Below are 18,838 nucleotides of genomic sequence, written 5' to 3' on the forward strand. Positions count from 1 at the left end.
AAAAGAAGCAAAGTGAAGCAAAGAAGAACAAAAGCAAGTAAGTGGTAAGGAAATTAGGGCTTGAGAGGAGTATATCTGCAAGGCCTCTTGGCAGATTTTGATACGCAGCTTGAACTGTCAAGATATATAGGGATGCCTTCGCTTGTCTTCATCTTGAGCAGAAAATTGCAAGCAGTTCTGGATAAGAAGGGAAACAGGTCATGACCAGAGTCCCAAAACATGTGCCCACTTAACTGTGGCTTAGCTAATGAGCTTCACTGCCACACAGGCACAGATCTAACTCAATTTCGCTCGTTACCAGCTCATTCAACACATCACTCATTCGTTTTATTTGTATGCCACTTTTCTGCAAAATAATAATAATCATATTCCAAGTGGCTTATGACAAAGAAAGCAGGAATACATGTTACAACAATTTCGTAATGATGTAGCAAAACAACAGTGAATATAGTAACATACAAAAACAAACAAACCCCACATTACTTAAGCAACAAGCAGCATCCATTAGCAAAGTAGAGTTGCAGTTTCATCTTAGTCCCAGAAACACCTCTCCCATGATATTGCTCAGTGTCCATCTCCTGTAGCCGCTTGCAAAGGCAAGGTGTAGAGTAGCTGGAGACAACCCTCCCATAAAGTTCATCTGATCAGTTTCAAAACTGCAGACTACATACGGCAGAAAGATCCTGCTGAAGTTCACTGCCCCAGACTCAAAATATACTGAGTACCATTCCCTGAACAAAACTACAACAGTGGTACCTCGGGTTACATACGCTTCAGGTTACATACGCTTCAGGTTACAGACTCCGCTAACCCAGAAATATTACCTCGGGTTAAGAACTTTGCTTCAGGATGAGAACAGAAATCGTGCTCTGGCGGCATGGCAGCAGCGGGAGGCCCCAGTAGCTAAAGTGGTGCTTCAGGTTAAGAACAGTGTCAGGTTAAGAACGTACCTCCAGAACGAATTAAGTACTTAACCCGAGGTACCACTGTACCAAAAAAAATAAATGAACCTAGCAAATCAACCTAACTATCCTAACTCAGTAGAATTTGAATGTGTATAGTAAAAGAACAAGCATGTCAACAAACTTCTGGGACAATTTGTTATTGTTGGCAAATTCAATAATGATAATGGTACAATTGTGGTAATGTGCTAATTATGTAAAGCAAGAGATTGTAAACAAAAACAAAAAACCCCTGGAGAGAAAAACATTACAGGGGCATCTCAAGTCAATACAGAGCGGACTGTAAAGCATCAACTAATGGTGATTTTGAGATCTTCAGTGCATCATTTTAGAGCAGGATGCAGCAATATTGACATTCCAATATAGGGGACTGGTCAAGAATGAAGATCAGGGCTGCTTTTGACAGCATAGACAAGCAACAACATTATTTCATTTTCCTTTGACTAAAATGGGATAATACACCACTGCATGCAGTGGAAACAATAAAGTACACTGAACACCACATATAAAAGGAGAGGAAGATGTAATTTAACACAATGACCACAGAACACGATTTTATAAAAAGACAATTTATTTTCAATGTAAAAAACACATTACACAGCATCGTTTAACTGTTCAACTCATATCTTCCAAAGCCATGCTGAACACATTTCTTTAAAAGCTTCCAGAGCTGTGCCTAAAACCTTTCTTTCAAAATCAACCAAAAAGATTTCCTGTCCTTTAAGAAAGATGCTTTTGAAATGTTACCCAATTCGTGTTCCAAATGTCCTGAATTCCCAACTGTGAGCTAGAAGCATGGAAAGAGACAAATCAGGATTGACAGGAGCCCTTAGAATGTTTGACTGTTGATTCCATGACTGCAACTCTGACAAATACTGCTGAACACCTAACTGAATCCCATGCAACTTCTTCTCCACAGAGATACCAGAGAGAGTTAACACAAAACAGAAGCAACAAATATTTTCTGGAGAGACAGAAGAGCTACTTTTTAAAAAGAGGAACAATATAAAATTGGCACAATTGGAAGGAGACTCTGGAGTGGTACTACTTCAAGGTCTACTTAAGTACAAGGGAGAAAGCATAATCCCCAATCAAAAGGAGCAGTTGAACCTACCAGATTTGTTTAGAAGAAAAATAGCTCCCCACCCTCTGGTCTAAGAAGCCTGGGCAACAACTTGAGAGAACCTTGCTATGAAAGGCAGGGAATCCCTGAACCAAAATAACCCTGAGTTTCTTTCCATGGAGAGGCAAAGTGTGCAATAAGTGTTCAAAGAAAATCAAACTTTCCTGGGCTAAGCCATTTCATAATTATTGCATTTAAATGTTTTTGTTCATCCCTCAAAATGTGAGAACAGAAAGACTCAAGACACAATATGCATGGAAGGATAATTTGTGCTTTAGACAACTGCTTCTGCTCCACTTTTAAAAAAGAAAGAAATAAGTCTTACAATGTGGAGAATGCAACTAAAACATTAGCTTGCAATATGAAAGGTTAAGACATAGGATTTGTCTAGATGAGTGGGATGTCAGATTAAATATAAGCCACCTGGGGCAATGCTCTAAATGTCAAGTGCAAAAACGGTTTGCCACAGAGAAGGCCCCAAAGGGGCAGATTACCATGGTCAGCCAACCAGAACTCTCATATTTACTAAGCCTTCTGGAGGACTCTAGCCATGTTGACTCCATACAACTTTAAAGTTTGCAGATTTCCAGCGGGTTCCTGTAGCTGTCAAGGAACCTTTCAGGAATCTCAGTTTGGACACCCCAGAATTAAAGCTTGCAAACCTAGCAATATGCACAATCTTACACTGGAGTCAATGCAAGCTGAAACTGGTGATTTGTGAACACCATTTGTGCCTTCAGATGAATGTGCTAAGTTGATGTTCACACGCATAACATCCTGCATGCCTCCTTGTGTATGTGCACAATCTCCATTCAACTTGTATTAACCAGTTTACTCTGCAGGTCAACTTCACCTCCAAGCACAATAGAGTAGAATGACTATTTGCTCTTTGCATGAACCTTCAGTCTTAGGCTTGACTCAAGTCACACATGTTTCATGCCTAAAGTTTTCTGGAAAATGCCTCTGTTCTGAATTCTTATTGCTTAGATATGCTGGCTGTGCTGGAAGATTTAGATGCCTTAAGTCACAGGGGCAGCTCCTTGGATAAGGGATAAAGGTATGTGGAAGACAAGATCTAGATCCCTCTACTTTAGCACCAGAGATCCCTATCATGATCATTTATCCTAGTGTGTCAGCAAAGGATAAACTGCACTATGTGGCATGCACAAGGGAATCCAGAAAAGAAGCACTAGCCCCCACGTATATCCACTGTATTTCTCCCTCCCTCCTTACCCCTACCCTGAGTTACAACTGCAGACACTGATCAATGCCAAGTCTACTTGGTGGCTGCAAAACCAATTGTGTAAGTTCCCCAATAACAAGCTGCAGATCTGGACTCTTGTTCACTGATCTGCAGGGGTCTTTGTCATGGTGCACCTTAATCTGTCATGGCACACTGCTCTCTGTGACTTTTTTCTACTTGCCCCGAGTCAGGAATGTTTGTACAAGGAGGATTCTGCCTCAATTTTAGACCTTCTGGTCCTTGGGTTAGGTAGACCTGTGATCCACCTAAGAACATCTAGCAGTCTCCATCCAGTTTCTAGAGGGTACATGTTCGTTATGAAAAAAAATCACCAGCACAGTGAGCAGAAGTGGAAAAAGTGGTGGCACTTCATGTTGAGGCTCTTAGGAATATGCAGGGCACAGAAGCTCAAGCCCCTCTTATCAGTATGATAATAGTGGGCAGAATATGAAGCACAGTGGGAGGCAGGGCACTGTAAGAAAAGGTTTGTATTGCTGCCTACTTCCTTTGCAGGGCTGCTAAACCAGCACTATTAAAAAAAAAAAAGACTTCAGAAACTACAATCCAAGTTTTAGTTTAGGATTAATTCCAATCCCACCAACAGCAGACAAAAGGATTTCCTCGCCAGATTCTGTCCGGAGTAAGGGAACCTGTTCTCTCTTCTCTAGGGATCAGCTAGTTATAAAGGAAGACATTTATTGCCTCTGAGCTCTTCCAATTCCATCTTCCTATTAAACAACAATGGGAAACGTTTTAAACACAAGCCTTGATAGTGAGTCTTAGCTAAAGGTCTGCAGGAAGCACACTGTGGAACAGTTTGCCTGTGGGGGAAAAAAGAACTATCCCTCAAAAAAGTGCCACTTGAAGAAGAGCTCAATGCTGACAAACACTACTTGTGCTCTAAATGTGAAACACTGGTAAAAGGAGAAGTTCTATGTCCAGGAGAGAAGGTCAGACAATGGCTGTCAGGGCATTTTGGCTTGACACACTCAAGTCTGAGTAGCCTCAGGCCTTCCAAAATCCCCTCCCTCACAAAAACGTGTGCATCCACCTCAACTTTGAAGCTCAGTCCATTTCCATAGACATAAGTCGGCGTCTCTCTCGTCGGGTTTCTTGAACTTCCTTCTTGCAACACCAACGGGAACTGCAGTAGCCAATCAGACAGGATAAGAGTCCAATGATTGTGGACAGGCCGATGCCAATCAACAGTGGGAATTTGAAAGCATTCAGCACTGAGGGTGAGGGAGAAAGAAGAAGAAGAAATGTTATGCACAATCCAGAGAGAGTAAATGTTTCTTGCATTAAAAGGGGCTATTTCAGATCTGGATATATGCAAATTAGAAAACGTATTCCTTTGTCATTTGTTACTTGCACCTGACCTGGACAGAGAAAGTAACAGAGATTCATAGGGATGTCAATGCAGTCCCAGGTCAATTTATAAAGATTAAAAATGTTAAGAGTACTGAAAGAAATATTGGTCAGCTACTGTTATCTATGATTACCTAAATAGCCCACCTTCCATTCTAAATTTTAAGAAAAAGAATCAAACACTGAGACTTTCCACCAGCAAATGTCCAGTTCAATCTATATTTAAAAGGCAACAAATTACCATGAAGGCCAGTAATCAAAACAACACTGAAGAAGAACACTGAAGGTATCTGAAGAAGTGTGCATGCACACGAAAGCTCATACCAAGAACTAACTTAGTTGGTGTCAGAGCCACCCGAGGTCCCAGCTCACAAGAGACCAAAATCCAGTCCTAGTTATATACAAAAGGTTTTATTGAAGAACATTGTTGTAGTTACATCCGAGCTCCGTGGCTCAGCATCTTTTACCCTTAGATGTTTGAAGTCCCCTCTGAGTCAGTCCCGCCCCTGCACCAGCTTAAGAGGCTTGTACTGCTCCACCTTTTCCTCTCCTTCCTTTTCCGCAGGGTCTTCCTGCCCCCCTGTGCTCCCTCCCTTCGGGACTCCCCCGAGGCTGAGTCTTCTGACGCCTGCTCCCCCCTCCTTCGTGCTTTGGGACCAGGCTCCTCCTCAGGGCTCTCCTCATTTCCGCGCGCCTCCACATTTGAACTTGGCGCGCGTACGTTGCCTCTGACCTTCCTTTCGACCGTTACGCTACTCTCGGTACTACACTCCTCCCCTTCCGGCAGGATGTTCTGCTCCGAACTCCTTCCCCTCTCTGCTCCCTGTTCTGCTCTTTCTGACACACTGGTAACTCCACCCCCTTCACTCCGTTCCGACGGAGAGGCCGGTCCCGATCTCCAACCCCCACTGGGGATTCCCTCTTCGTTCCCCTGCTTCTGACTGCTTCCCTCTCTACTGCCCCTTGGCCTGACCAGGGGGGCTCCCTTTTGGGAATCCTCGGATTCACTTGACGGACTCACCGACAACCTCGGGTCATCGTCGTCCTCTTCCTCGTCACCCTGGGACCCCTCCCCCTCGCTCTCTGTCCCTGAAACCCTGACAGTTGGTCTTTAAGGTGCTACTGTAAGGAATTTTTTTGTTTCAAAACAACTCTGTAAGCCAGCATAACATGGTGGCTTGGAATGAGCATCTGCCTGTAGAGTGAAATGTATGTTGCTTCAAACAACTCACATTCAACAGAAAAACAGAAGATTTCTGCAGACTAATTATACAAACTAGTTAAATAAAACAAATAGAAAACAGAGCAACTACTACTACAAGAAATCAAATTGCAAGCTATCATGTTAGTGCGTTCTAGCAGTTTTGTCTGATTTTCCCTGGATCATCACTTAGTGATGCAAGAACGGGAAAACCCTCATGGGCAGTCATAACAACCAATAGTTGTAGAAAGCATTCTGTTGTTTGCCACTATGCTAATGCTATATATAAACAAATGGAAGGCACTCTTACCATCCATTTTCACAGTTACAAGGATTGGCTTGGATTTGACCTCCATCTCCTGTTGCCAGATCCCTGCAGTTGACCGTACCCAGGGGGTTACTAAGCAGTAGTGGTTGCCAAAGTCCTGGTCTTCACAGCCATGAATCCTAAGACGGAATTCCATGGGGCTGATTCTTTCCAAGCTGACATCACTGCTTCCATTTCGTTTAGCCTGGGTGACTATCCCTTTCCGATCTAATGAAGCGAGGAAAACGGGGTCTCTGTCCATTGCGATCGAGTGCATGGCAAACCAGGAGACATCGAAGGACATGTCATCTGAATTGGGAAACACAAACAAAACCAATGTAAAGGGTAGGTATCACTAAACACAACAGTCCCAGGTAGGTACAGAGCTTCCTCTTGCCCTTCCCAGAGTCAGGTTTGCTAAACTGAAAAGGCTTAATTGCATCCAACAATGAATGGTCTCCGATTTGTGGGTCCTTCTGAGCAATAGCCTCAACTTTAAGCTTGTCAGGAGCAGAAGAAAGGACTAATGAAGGGGTCAGCAACCTTTTCCAGCCGTGAGCTGGTCCACCATTCCTCAGACCATGTGGGGGGCCGGACTATATTTTGGAAAGGAAAAAAAAGAATGAATTCCTATGCCCCCAAATAACCCAGAGATGCATTTTAAATAAAAGCACACATTCTACTCATGTAAAAACACCAGGCAGGCCCCACAAATAACCCAGAGATGCATTTTAAATAAAAGAACACATTCTACTTATGTAAAAACACACTGATTCCCGGACCGTCCACAGGCCGGATTGAGAAGGCGATCTGGCCCCTGGACCTTAGCTTGCCTACCCCTGGGCTAATGTGATTATTAGCAAAAGAAGCTCTATTTGCAGCAGTACATTTAGGGCAATACTACACAGTTATTCTGCTTCAGATTGATATTCTGCTTCAGACTGATGAGGAAGCAAGAACTCAGAGGGGCTGCATGAGACAGCCCTTCAACCTTTGTTAATCTCCAGCTACACTGCATTTAACTCCACTATATTCACTGCAATATCACATAAATATGATCTAAAACTGGTTTTGATGGCATCACCACAGTCCTCTTTTTCCAGTTTGTTCTCTAGCTTGAATTACTGCAAAGTTCTTTTTACCCACCATCTGGGTAAACTGCATAGTTCAAACAGTGAACCTGATATTCCCGTTATAAAAGGGCTGTTTTAAAGCATAATCCCCAGTTCATATGTGGTGACAAGACAGATTGCTGTGTATGCTCCTATCTGAGATTTCTGGTTTTGCTTACTACAGGCCAGTATGTGTTCATTCTTGCATCATTTACCATAGTTTTAAGATATGCTTGAACTGTTCTTTATGAGGACATGGGAAGAGAAGAGGAAAACGTAGCATGGCTTTAGGAAAGTATAGTAATGCTCATAGGAATAGCCAACCTGTTTAAGGTGGAAGGGCAAGCTATTGTAACCTTCAAAACAAGACATCAAATCATGGGTTATGAAACGATATCAGACAGCAGTATTCCCCTAAAACTGAGGTAATGCAAGTATAAGCAGGTTGCCTTACAGACACTAGTACAAACAAGTTTCTGTGACATTGCAAGGTTTGTTCCCTGTATGCATTGCCCCAATTCAGATCACCTACCTACATATCTACTTTGGGTGGTGTGCCATTAGGAACAAAGGCCTCCAATTTTACTAACAGACTAATCTCTCTCAAGTGTCTTTGCACTGACTTCCACCTCTAACACTGGATGACAGGTAGTCAGAGTCCATCAGTATATCCTGCATTCTTCCCTCCAATGTGCAAGATTATACTAAATCCATTAGCAGATCTGCACTTTTAACCTCATTAGACTGGTAGCTGAGGATGCAGTTTAATCGTTGCAACTGTCTTCTAGTCCTAGTCTTCTGAGAACTGGGAAGCAAGTGTAAGAACCATCACATACTACAAAGAATAGATTCAACGTAACTATGCCTGCTACAATATTGCTTGGGCTGTACCCTCAAAGCCAAAGTTCATTATGACAATCTTTGCATGAAGTGGATGTCAACTGATTATATTCATGATAACAGAAGGCAGTTGCCTCATCTGAAAAGAAGCATGATGCTTATCCATTTTTACTAGACTTGTGAAAGGTGCTTTACACATGAGACTTAAGTACGTGTACATTTTTATATCTTTGTTAAATTTATACCCCATGTTCCTCTGTGCAATACTCAAGGTGGCTAGCAATAAAATAAATCATCTTAAAATTACACTCACACCACAATCTAAGAAGAGAAGTTGAAAATCGTCTATCAGCATCCAGTTACAATAATATCAACATGGAAGATGTACAAGGCTCTAGAAGAGTGTAATGAAAATGTTCCCAAAATTACAAAACCAAAATCAACAAAAGTTTCATTGGAGGAGGGGTGCAATTATGCACATCCTGGGTTTATTTGAGTGCAAAACTACGTTTTTGTCTGCAGGGAACAGTAGGGAATGCAAATCAAAGCTTCATCAAAAGCATAAAGATTACAGAGGCATTAAGACATAGACTGGGAGCCAGAAGGAGGCTCCCAGTCTATATCTTGTAACTCATGAAAGTTACCCTGCCCACGTGAAATACAAAATGCAGCCTAGAGAACTCTAGAAGTCTCTAGCTTGGTTTTTGCCGCATTAAGATATTTTTTGCTGTTATTAGGTACTGCCATTTGTCATAAGCTGTTTATTGATTGCCCTTGTGGAAATTATGTTATCCTGCCTTCTGTTGCAGATAAAAAGGTACCAGAAACAAGCATTATTCACAAGCTGTGCACCCTAATAGGATCATTTCTATTGGATAACCTGCATCATCTGTGCAGTCCATTCATCCGCTGTAGCTGAAGGGAAGCCAATTAAAAAAACCTTGCATATTTGTAGTTTGTCATGTGGACAGCCTATCTGAGAAACTGCCCAAGACCCAACATTAAGATGTCCAACAGATGGGAACAATTTATCTTCATCCAGATGGGTTATCAGAATCTCTGACCAGAGGGATGTGAATGTCCCAGATACCTTACTTTCAATCCCTAAAGCCATTCATTACCCACATATCTATCCATCTCATTCCTGGACTTCACATTTCTGACTAACTTGATCCAATTACACTAGAACACGCCAAGAGACTTAACTCCTAGGAAGAGGAGCATGTCTTAAGCTACTACCTATCTTTTCCACAGTTTCATTTTGCTTTCATCTCTCACAGTCCTGACATTAACCTTTGTAAATTTATAATACATGTGGACAATATTTCAGTAAATCTGGTGAATATTTTGTGAGTTTGGACGATACTGGGGATTGCAGAAGCAGCAATAAAAGCAGAAACAGTGGCAGAAGCAGGAATAAAAACATCAGTCAGAATCAAGATGCAGTGGAATCTAACAGAAGTCCTGGTCGGATTTAATTTTTATACTAATGGACTTTAAAGAGAGATGGCTGTAGGCAGTTACTATTCTAAGATGTGAATAATATTTGCCACACTTTGGAGAAGCTCTTGTGGCATTTTTTGGGGATAGAGAAAGATAGCATTTGGAGCGGTGACAAATTAAGCCTTAAAACTGTGCACATGGGGCAAATTACAGTGCTAGGACACTTCCTTCGTGGAAGGAACTTTGAAGTGGATCAACATGTAAAGCACACAGTTATATGCACATTTTGATTTGACATGCAAATCTAAACTCTCTGACCTTTAGTCAATTCCCTTGGTCAACCAGCCTTCAAGATTCTGAGTCCCATTCCCAGCCTATCTGCTTGGCACTGTGTACATCGGCTTGATAGAATAGAGCTCCTTAAGCCTTGCCGAATCTCAGTGTTGAGACCATTTGTATTTAACAAAAGAAAACAAGGACATAGAGACTTTTCCTTGATTTTATAATTCCCACGGTAGTGCTTACAAGTTGTAGTTGTAGCATATTAAAGTCTTCTATTCAAATGCTTGTCCATAAAATATGAACTCTGCACACGGACCTATGGAAAAGCTAACCTAAAAACCTGTGGCTCTCCAGCTGTTGTTGGACTACAACTTCCATCCCCCCGATCATGGGCTATGCCAGCTGAGGGTGAGGAGAGCTGGAGTCCAACAACATCACAACAGCCACAGGTGACTCACTCCTGCTTTCAGGGCACATCTTCTCTACATCTAAAATGAAAATAGGAATGATTCTGTTTATCAGAAACCAAGTGCTAATGAAATATCTGCAGCGTTATTGCTCTAGTAATCCAACTCTTGCTGTGAAGTAACAGCAAGGAAGTATGTACTGCTGAATGGTGGAAAATACAGGTGAAGCTCCATCCAGCACAACCAAACTACCCGTACCTGTCAGCTCCTTATAATCTGATGTAACTGAATGGGGTTGGTGATCACACAGACTAGTGACAGAACCAATCCCGAGGGAGTGGGGGGGATGAGACGTGAGAGACACAAACAGAAAAGGAAAGGAACCACTTTCCTTTGGCCTGGGTAGAAACAGCTCCAAACATGGCAGCTGTACTCCTGGTTCCTTCTGGGATTCTTAAACCAGAAGACTTTCAACAGTAGACATATTTGTGGTATATTTCTATAATGCGGCACTGTGCCAAGTGCATATTGCATGCAGAGTTTGGTAGGAATACTTGAAGAATTTGACGTTTGTGAATTCTGATACAAACTGACTGGCTCTGTAGTTTTCGGGTCATAAAAATTTCAAAGTATGTTTTGAGAGAAGGCATTTAGAAATATGTATACAAACACAATTCTTCATTATTAACGAGGAAGAAGGATGTACTGGGCTTATGGGTGAACACATGCAAAAGTGATATGGACCAGAAATGGACTATTTCATGTGTTCACCCATAAGCCCAGTACATCCTTCTTCCTCGTTCATAATGAAGAATTATTCCTTATTGTGGGAGTGATTAGCAATAAGGGTATGAAGTTGCCTGTCAGATTGTAGGTTTTTGCCTTTTATTGTCTGGACCAGGAGTTAAATGGAGTACCTTTGGCAGTACCATTCACTGGACATTAAGTAACTTAGAAGACATCTTAAGGCAGCCCTGTTCACGGACGTTTTTAACGTGTGATATTTTATTGTATTTTTGGTTTTTATGGAAGCCGCCCAGAGTGGCTGGGGAGGCCCAGCCAGATGGGCGGGGTATAAATAATAAATTATTATTGTTATTATTGTTATTGTTATTATTATTATTATTATTATTATTATTATTATTATTATTATTATTATGGTATTGTGTTAACAAATCAAAGGTCCAACACTTATAGTTACTGAACAAATTGATTTAAAAAAAAAAGTTTTAAGGAAAAGAACAGGCTGACAGACAAAAGGGCATTTGGCTTCTTAGTTCAGCAAGGTTTTTGAAATACTTCCTGCAAGCACTTTGAACACATCAACACAAATACTAAGGATTAAGGAAAAATGAATTGTTTGCCCTAGATGTGTCCTCAACATACTGCATAAAAAGTATAAACACCCATCAGAATTACATTTGTATAGGTGAGCTGCAAAGCTTAACTGAAAATAGCTAAGCCCAGATTTGTGTGCCGAACACCCACAACGACCAGGCTGCTCAGGCAAATAAGCATATTCTGAAATGTGCTGGATGTAGTGTGTTTTCAAGAGGTATACAGTGATGATTAAACATGCAACTCTTCCACAGGAGAAAAAACAAAACAACAGCAGGATTTTGAGTACAAAAGTAAAATTTTATATTATCTCACGAAGGACTAGGATTCCTTACTATGTGGACACTTTCAGATGTACTGTTTTGCTGAGATTAGCTATTGAAGACCTGCAATTAATCTCAGGGTTCCATTCTCAATTGAGACACAGTACTCAGGTAATGAAAGAAAGTCTTAGTTCACTGCTAAACTAGCCAATGTGGCAGCAACTATTAATTAATAAGCAACCGTGTTCAAAATTAGATGGGCAGCCACTACAAATTGGCCTGAAAGATAGCTCCAAAAATCATCTGTCCTCTGGGAACCATCTCCCGTTGTGCATGATAAAACTTCTGTCCACAGTTTTTATTCTGTCTTGACAGATGGGCAAACAGCTGGCATCTCATAGCGTACAGAAAGGGTGTGAGTTAACAGTGGATAATGAAGTGTAGGATTGTGGCAGGTGTGGATCTCTTTCCTCACTTCCACAAGATTCAGGGCTGCATCAACTCCATCTATGCTTTCAAGGAAAATTCAGACCCAGAGCTCCCTGGTATGACTAAGAAAGTGGGACTCACCCAAGCACAGCTGCAGCTTACAGAAGCACCTGATAATTATAATCCAACTCAGATTATAAGAAGTTTGATAAAGGGTGAAGCTAGCAAGTTATGTAAGTTAAAAGGGGCGAGTCTTCAAGATCTTCCATGGTATTGTGGAAATGGATCATTTAATTCCAACTTCTACTTGCAGGCATAACACATCCTAAGTTGTGAGCATGTTCAAAAATAAACAGGGAAAAAGTAAAAGCCATTATCATTCAAGAGGTTCAAATCATACCTGGACTGAGTACTGTCCCTGCAATGGAGATGATGCAATCTAATTTCACCAGCTCTCCTCGATAAACTGTTGTTTTATGCGATTCCACAGAGACATTGAAAACAGGACCTATGAAGAAAAACACATATTTCTCGTGTGTGATCTCATATATTACACACAAACAGAAAGCCTTACCTAGTATAAACATATATTCATATATATATAAACATATATTCATAAGCTGCATCTGGTTAAAGATTCATGCCTCTAAAATGTACTTAGGAAAACTGAATCAAAACAAAAAGTGTTCAGCCCCTGAGAACATTTATGTGCTCAACACCATCAGAATTAGCTTTTGCACCAGTCAGGGTAGTGGTTCGAGCCCCACGTTGGGTGAAAGATTCCTGCATTGGAGGGGGTTGGACTAGATCAGGGGTCTGCAACCTTTAAGACAAAAAGAGCCACTTGGACCCATTTCTGAAGAAGAAAAAAAACTGGGAGCCGCAAAACCATTGCGACATTTAAAACAAATATATCTCCAGAGCCGCGATCTGACAGCGGGTGGGAAGGTGACGTCGGGACAGTGCGTGACTAACGCACGCACCGCCCCCATGCGACATCACAGCCAGTACAGCGCCCGTCACAGTGGGGAGTGTCAGGGCGCACAATGCGCCTCCTCCTCTCGCTAGTATCCGCCCCGGAGCCGCGGCAAAGGTGTAAAAGAGCCACATGCGGCTCCGGAGCCGCGGGTTGCAGACCCCTGGACTAGATGATCCTCATGTTCCCTTCCAATTCTATGATTCTATGAAAATTCAACAGTACTTCATACATTCTGTTGTCAGTGCTGACATTTATGAGAGCACAAGGAGAGCTCTTAAGGCTACCTGTTAGCTGTACTTGCTTTCGAGCTTGGCACCACTAAAACTAGGATTTTAAAAAGCACTACGAATCCAATGATATTCTGTGCATATTTTGATGGTACCAGGGACATAATTTTTGCTACATTATTATGATTATTTGATGTATTTATATTCTGCCTTTCTCCCAAATTGGGATTCGGGGCAGCTTAAAATATTTAAAACATTATAAAATACAAAGTAACAAAAGCAAACTAGTTAAAAACAGTAATTAAAATGCAGCAGAACATATTTTAAACCAGCCATTAAAATACAGTTCTTCCTGACAGCATTCCAGTGCAGCATCGCCTGCACTTTAATCTTCAAAGGCCTGTCTGAATATGAAGCTCTTAGCCTGCCGGTGGAAGGTTAACAAAGAGGAAGCCAATCTAACCTCTCTTCAGAGGGAATGCCAGAATATGGGAGCAAGTGAATGTGCTCGCGCTCATCCAAAGACCTTAGCACCCAGGCAGATTCATTATCTTTCAGGTTGCCCGTACTCAAGCCACAGAAAGTTTTACACGTGCTATGTCCACCCTAATTTCGCTGCCTAAAACAATGGGGCAAGAACACCCTTCCTCTTTATACATACAGGACTGGCAATAGGATGGCATACTCCACTGCAGGGGCCAGGCTGTGTGAAATATACTCAGAGTCGCAAAGTGATTTCATGCTCTTTATTCAGCTCATAGTGGTGAGGAGGAATGAATGAATGTCCCCTCAAAGTATCTGCTTTATATACATTATTTACACAATGGGCTGCACATGATTGGCTAATTCTGGAATTCTACTGTAAGCCAATCAGGTTGTGGATTCACTTATATCTGGAGCATGATTGGGTGGTTCCTGCCAACCAATCATATTGCTGCATTGTTCTAGGACCAATCAGACTGCTGCATTTTGAATCCTATTGTTCTAGGACCAATCAGGCTGCTGCAATTTGGATCCTATTGTTCTAGGACCAATCAGACTGCTGCAGTTTGGATCCTATTCAACTCAGTACATAACACTGTGAAAGACACACACATAGTTCTGCGCTCAAAATACCTTGCTGCAGCTCACTCCCTGCTCTGCGGCACCTGCTCTCTCCCCACTGAAACAGGTGGTGCCAGTGTGCACCATGTGAGTAGAACAATGCACATGTTGGGAATTCCATTCCACCCTTGCTGCAGATATGTGGGATTGTTACATGTCACATGTCTGTTTACATTCCGGCACAGATTGCTGGAATCCCGTGAGCGGAACATCTGTTCTGTACTGCTTTTGTTTTCTCTCTCTCCAAGAAGAACGACAAGGAGAGAGGCCGTGTTTCTCTTTGTACTGATTTATGTGTAATAAATGCGTAGTTTAGTATAGTATCCACGCCTCAAGCCTGATCTGTTGTGTGTTTACTTTGCTGAGTAATGTGTGTTCTTGCATGCACAGAAGCTTGAGTCGCAAATGCACATCAGAGGAGGATGACTGATGGATCTCTGCAGTGGCAAGGCTGAGAAGGGAGACACTCCGGCTGGGGCCAAGCCAGCTGGCTTTCCATCCCACGGTTCCGACAGCACATACAAGTCTGATGCTTACTAAAATGCATGGCCTCGCCTGCCGGCCACTCTGCTTACTTGCCCAACGGAACTATTTGTAATGTGCTGTGGGAAGCTGACCTAATGAAACAGCATGCCAGCCAAGGCAGCAAAAACCAAAGACCATTGCCCAGAATATCAGACTAACTAGGGGAGCTCAGGAGGAATGACCATGAAGTCTTATTCTCCATCTTGGCCCTTATACCTATTAAAGCCTACCCTTAACCTCCACGAGCAGAAAGCACTTATGAGAGAGGGAGAAGAGAGATGCTGAGCAAAAAAAAAAAGTTAATATCTCCGTTTATTTAAAGCATTTTTACTCCAGTCTTTGGCCAAAAAGGCTCCAACAGAATCTTATGAAGATCAACAAAAAGATTAAGAAATATCCCGCTCCCATGGTGTTGAAGATCACAGCCTCCAGGGTTGCCCCTGGCTGGCTAAAAAAGAAAGATGGAGAAAAGATATATGTTCCTGCAACATGGCCTTAGTCTTTGTCGAGATTTCTGCTCTTTCAAAGTGAACCAGTACTCCAATATTTGCTGTTTCTCTTACAGTCAGGCTAGGCCAGTATTCTCAAGGGACACATTCAACAGCAAAGCAAGTTTCTGTTAAGGATGTTAGCAGCTTGCAAACCATGTTATTTTTTTCTTGGTCTATGCTGAATCAGCCATAGAAGTCAAACCTCTGTATTGCAAAGAGAATTTATTTTTATTAAGATAACTTTTTTGAAAAGGAAAACCTGATATACAACCACTCTCACAGACACATTTTACTGTGACCAATTTCAGCTGTTAGAAGCAGTTACTACCTCAATTATTACTTCAAAATTAACATGGTACCAAATTTCTCTTCTAAATTACATTTTGTATCGTACAGCATGAGACTGAATTTATCTCTTGCCCTAATTACTTAGATAAGAAGGATGCGCAACAATAGCAAAAATATTTTTAAATAAATAAATATTTACATATGAGTACTACAATAACACAGAGGATGTAGTGAACCCACATAATCAAGACCATTCCAATGATTCGCAAATATAAATGTAAGATGGGCACATTTTCTTCCTCGCTGCTGAATTTTTCTACAGATAAAGCAATTCCTATATAGGAAGAGTGCCATAAAAAAAAATCTGTTCTACATGCTTTCCACTTCAGACAAAAATAGTTGCATTAAATTAATCCTGTATCAAGTTAAGAGGGAATTACTGCATTTTCTAGTGCCTTATCAGCCTATAAGAGGAAAACCAAATTTATGTCCCTGATGACAGCTCTTCCCTAGAAATTACTGCCAATCGTTAAAAAATGATGGAAGGCATTCCATATATTCAGTGTCACTTAGAATGGTCTATGCATAAGCAGGCACAATTTTGTGAAGACTGCAGAAAGCAGAGGGAACATGGCTAGAGCAATCCCACCTCACTCAGTAGGGGAGATTTGTAGAAGAGCCACTGCCATATCCAGAACCCTGCTGGCTTGCTACAGAAAGGAAGAGTTGCCATTTTCAGAGGTGGCATATTTCTGTCTGGCAACCCTGGAATGCCAGTTCCTGGTCTCAGGTTGTTCCCAGTACCGGCAGCACCTTAGTGATAGCAGCAGAGCTTTCCATGATAACGCTGGCAACCATAATCCAAGAACTACCATACAACCCAATTGGTTTAACAGATGTTAGTTATTGACCTCTTCTCCTCATCCAAGTTCCTCATCCAAGTTCCCAAAAGAGAACCCTAACAATTGGGCATCATACAAATCAACAGGCCCATGAGCCACAATCCCTGTGAAAGACTTAGATATTGTGCAGGTTTTACCTTAAGGAATACACCATCATGTAAAACAGGAGATAATATTGATAATTAGTAACCTTCAAAGAAGATCTTTTAGTTTTCACTCATGTTATCATCACTGGGGAAGCTGCATTATTTTATTAGGATGAAAACAAACTGCTGTGATGAAGTATTCTAGAGAACTATATTCTTATAAGAACTATATTTGTGTGTGTGTGTGTTCTGGGATCTTCAGCTGAAGGATGGTATGCAAATTCAATAAATACTAATAAAAATATTTTGTGACATTTTAACTTGTTCTAGTGTAGGTATTACCCAGGTGTAGCATTAAAAGGCTTCTCTGTGCTACTTATTATCAAAAAGTGTTCATAATCAGGATGTATGTATGTTTGCAGACACACATTTGATAAATGCACTTTAATTCTCTGTTGCTTGTCATTTTATTAAATATTATGATTCAATGATGTTTGTTTTACTTTTAAATGGCACTGAATTTACAAAGGAGGGGTGGTTTTTTTAAAAAAAATAACAATGTAGTAATATGAAAATGGGAACAATTTTTCAATCAGAAGTGTGGACAACTCTAAAAAGATTCCTATGGAGACGTTCTCAGCTCTTGCATTGGGTTTAGGAAATATGATTTGCCCCAAACGTGGGGGGCGGAGTTCTGCTGAAACAAATGTTAGACTATCTAGTCTGTCATGCACCATTATTTGAGGTAGGATAAAAAGGTAAGAAAAGGTAAAGGACCCTTGGACGGTTAAGTTCAGTCAAAGACGACTATGGGGTTACGGCACTCATCTTGCTTTTCAGGCCAAGGGAGCTGGCGTTTGTCCACAGACAGTTTTCCAGGTCATGTGGATAGCATGAGTAAGCTGCTTCTGGCACAACAGAACACCGTGATGAGTGCCAGAAATGCCGTTTACCTTCCTGCCACAGTGGTACCTATTTATCTACTTGCACGGATATGCTTTCAAACTGGTAGGTTGGCAGAAGCTGGGATGAGCATCAGGAGCTCACCACATCGCATGGATTCGAACTGCCAACCTTCCAATTGGCAAGCCCAAGAGGCTCAGTGGTTTAGACCACAGCGCCGCCCACACCCCTACTGAGATGAAGTATGACATTTCAGTGAGAAACCTGATTTAAATCGGATTCCCCCTCCCTTTTAAAATTGCCTAGATTTACATCAATCCACCCTGAAAAAGGGGATGGGGTGGGAAGAAGGAATATACACATAACTGCTGTGTTGATCACATTCTAATACAACTAAATATGCATTAAGGATCCCAGTGAAACAACTGTGACCTTCACAGAAACATAGTGCCAAAGAAGCAAATTATATTACAATATATCCTCCACTGGGACAGAAAGAGACACAGAAAACTTGATCCAACAGACAGTAGCAGCACGCAGTTGCTGTCTGGCCATCCTAGGTTCATAAGAATGCGACTTTCAATGCTACATTGAACACAGACCATATAACAGCATGCCCATAGTATGAGATATAGGAAAAACTGATGTCATCCACAAGCCCTTCCTATTCCAAAATATTACTCACATCTACCCTGGCCTCAGACCTTGCATTATTATTGTGAAGCTGCTATCATCTTGTCATTTAATAGGCCCTTCTCTCACATAATTCTAGTCATAACTGTTTTTTCTGTGTACATTCTTCAACTAGCACTAACCACACAGCAGAAGATATTACAAAAACAAAACGTTGTGTGTTTTAGCTGCGGCTTGTATTTCTAGCCACCAATTGACAAGAAGCCGTACCAGAATTATTAAAGCACTATCCTGGGCCTGTGCAGGGGAGGGAGGCCGACAGTCTCTCTTTTTGCTTCGCCTCAAAAAGAAGGAAAAGGCTAAGTAGGATTGTGTTGTGTGA

The 18,838-nt window shown here is 41.5% G+C and overlaps 1 protein-coding gene across 3 annotated transcripts in view; it reads right to left on the reverse strand.

The window, feature by feature from the left end:
- Nucleotides 1-1,515: 1,515 nt before the first annotated feature.
- PTGFRN (prostaglandin F2 receptor inhibitor) overlaps nt 1,516-18,838 on the reverse strand; it is a 79,846-nt gene continuing 62,523 nt past the window's right edge. For 2 of the 3 annotated variants that reach the window (XM_083736393.1, XM_083736394.1), the window contains 3 exons: nt 12,719-12,826; nt 6,208-6,513; nt 1,516-4,560 (listed from right to left, as the gene is read on the reverse strand). In XM_083736393.1, coding sequence (XP_083592519.1) covers nt 4,394-4,560; nt 6,208-6,513; nt 12,719-12,826 — 581 coding nt within the window. In that variant the 3' untranslated portion in view covers nt 1,516-4,393. Of the gene's footprint in view, nt 4,964-5,848; nt 6,514-12,718; nt 12,827-18,838 lie in introns of all 3 variants that reach the window. The other variant, XR_014563573.1, reaches the window with a different exon arrangement.

The sequence above is a fragment of the Podarcis gaigeae genome (assembly GCF_964106915.1).
Source record: "Podarcis gaigeae genome assembly, chromosome: 4".
NCBI classification, from domain to species: Eukaryota; Metazoa; Chordata; class Lepidosauria; order Squamata; family Lacertidae; genus Podarcis; species Podarcis gaigeae.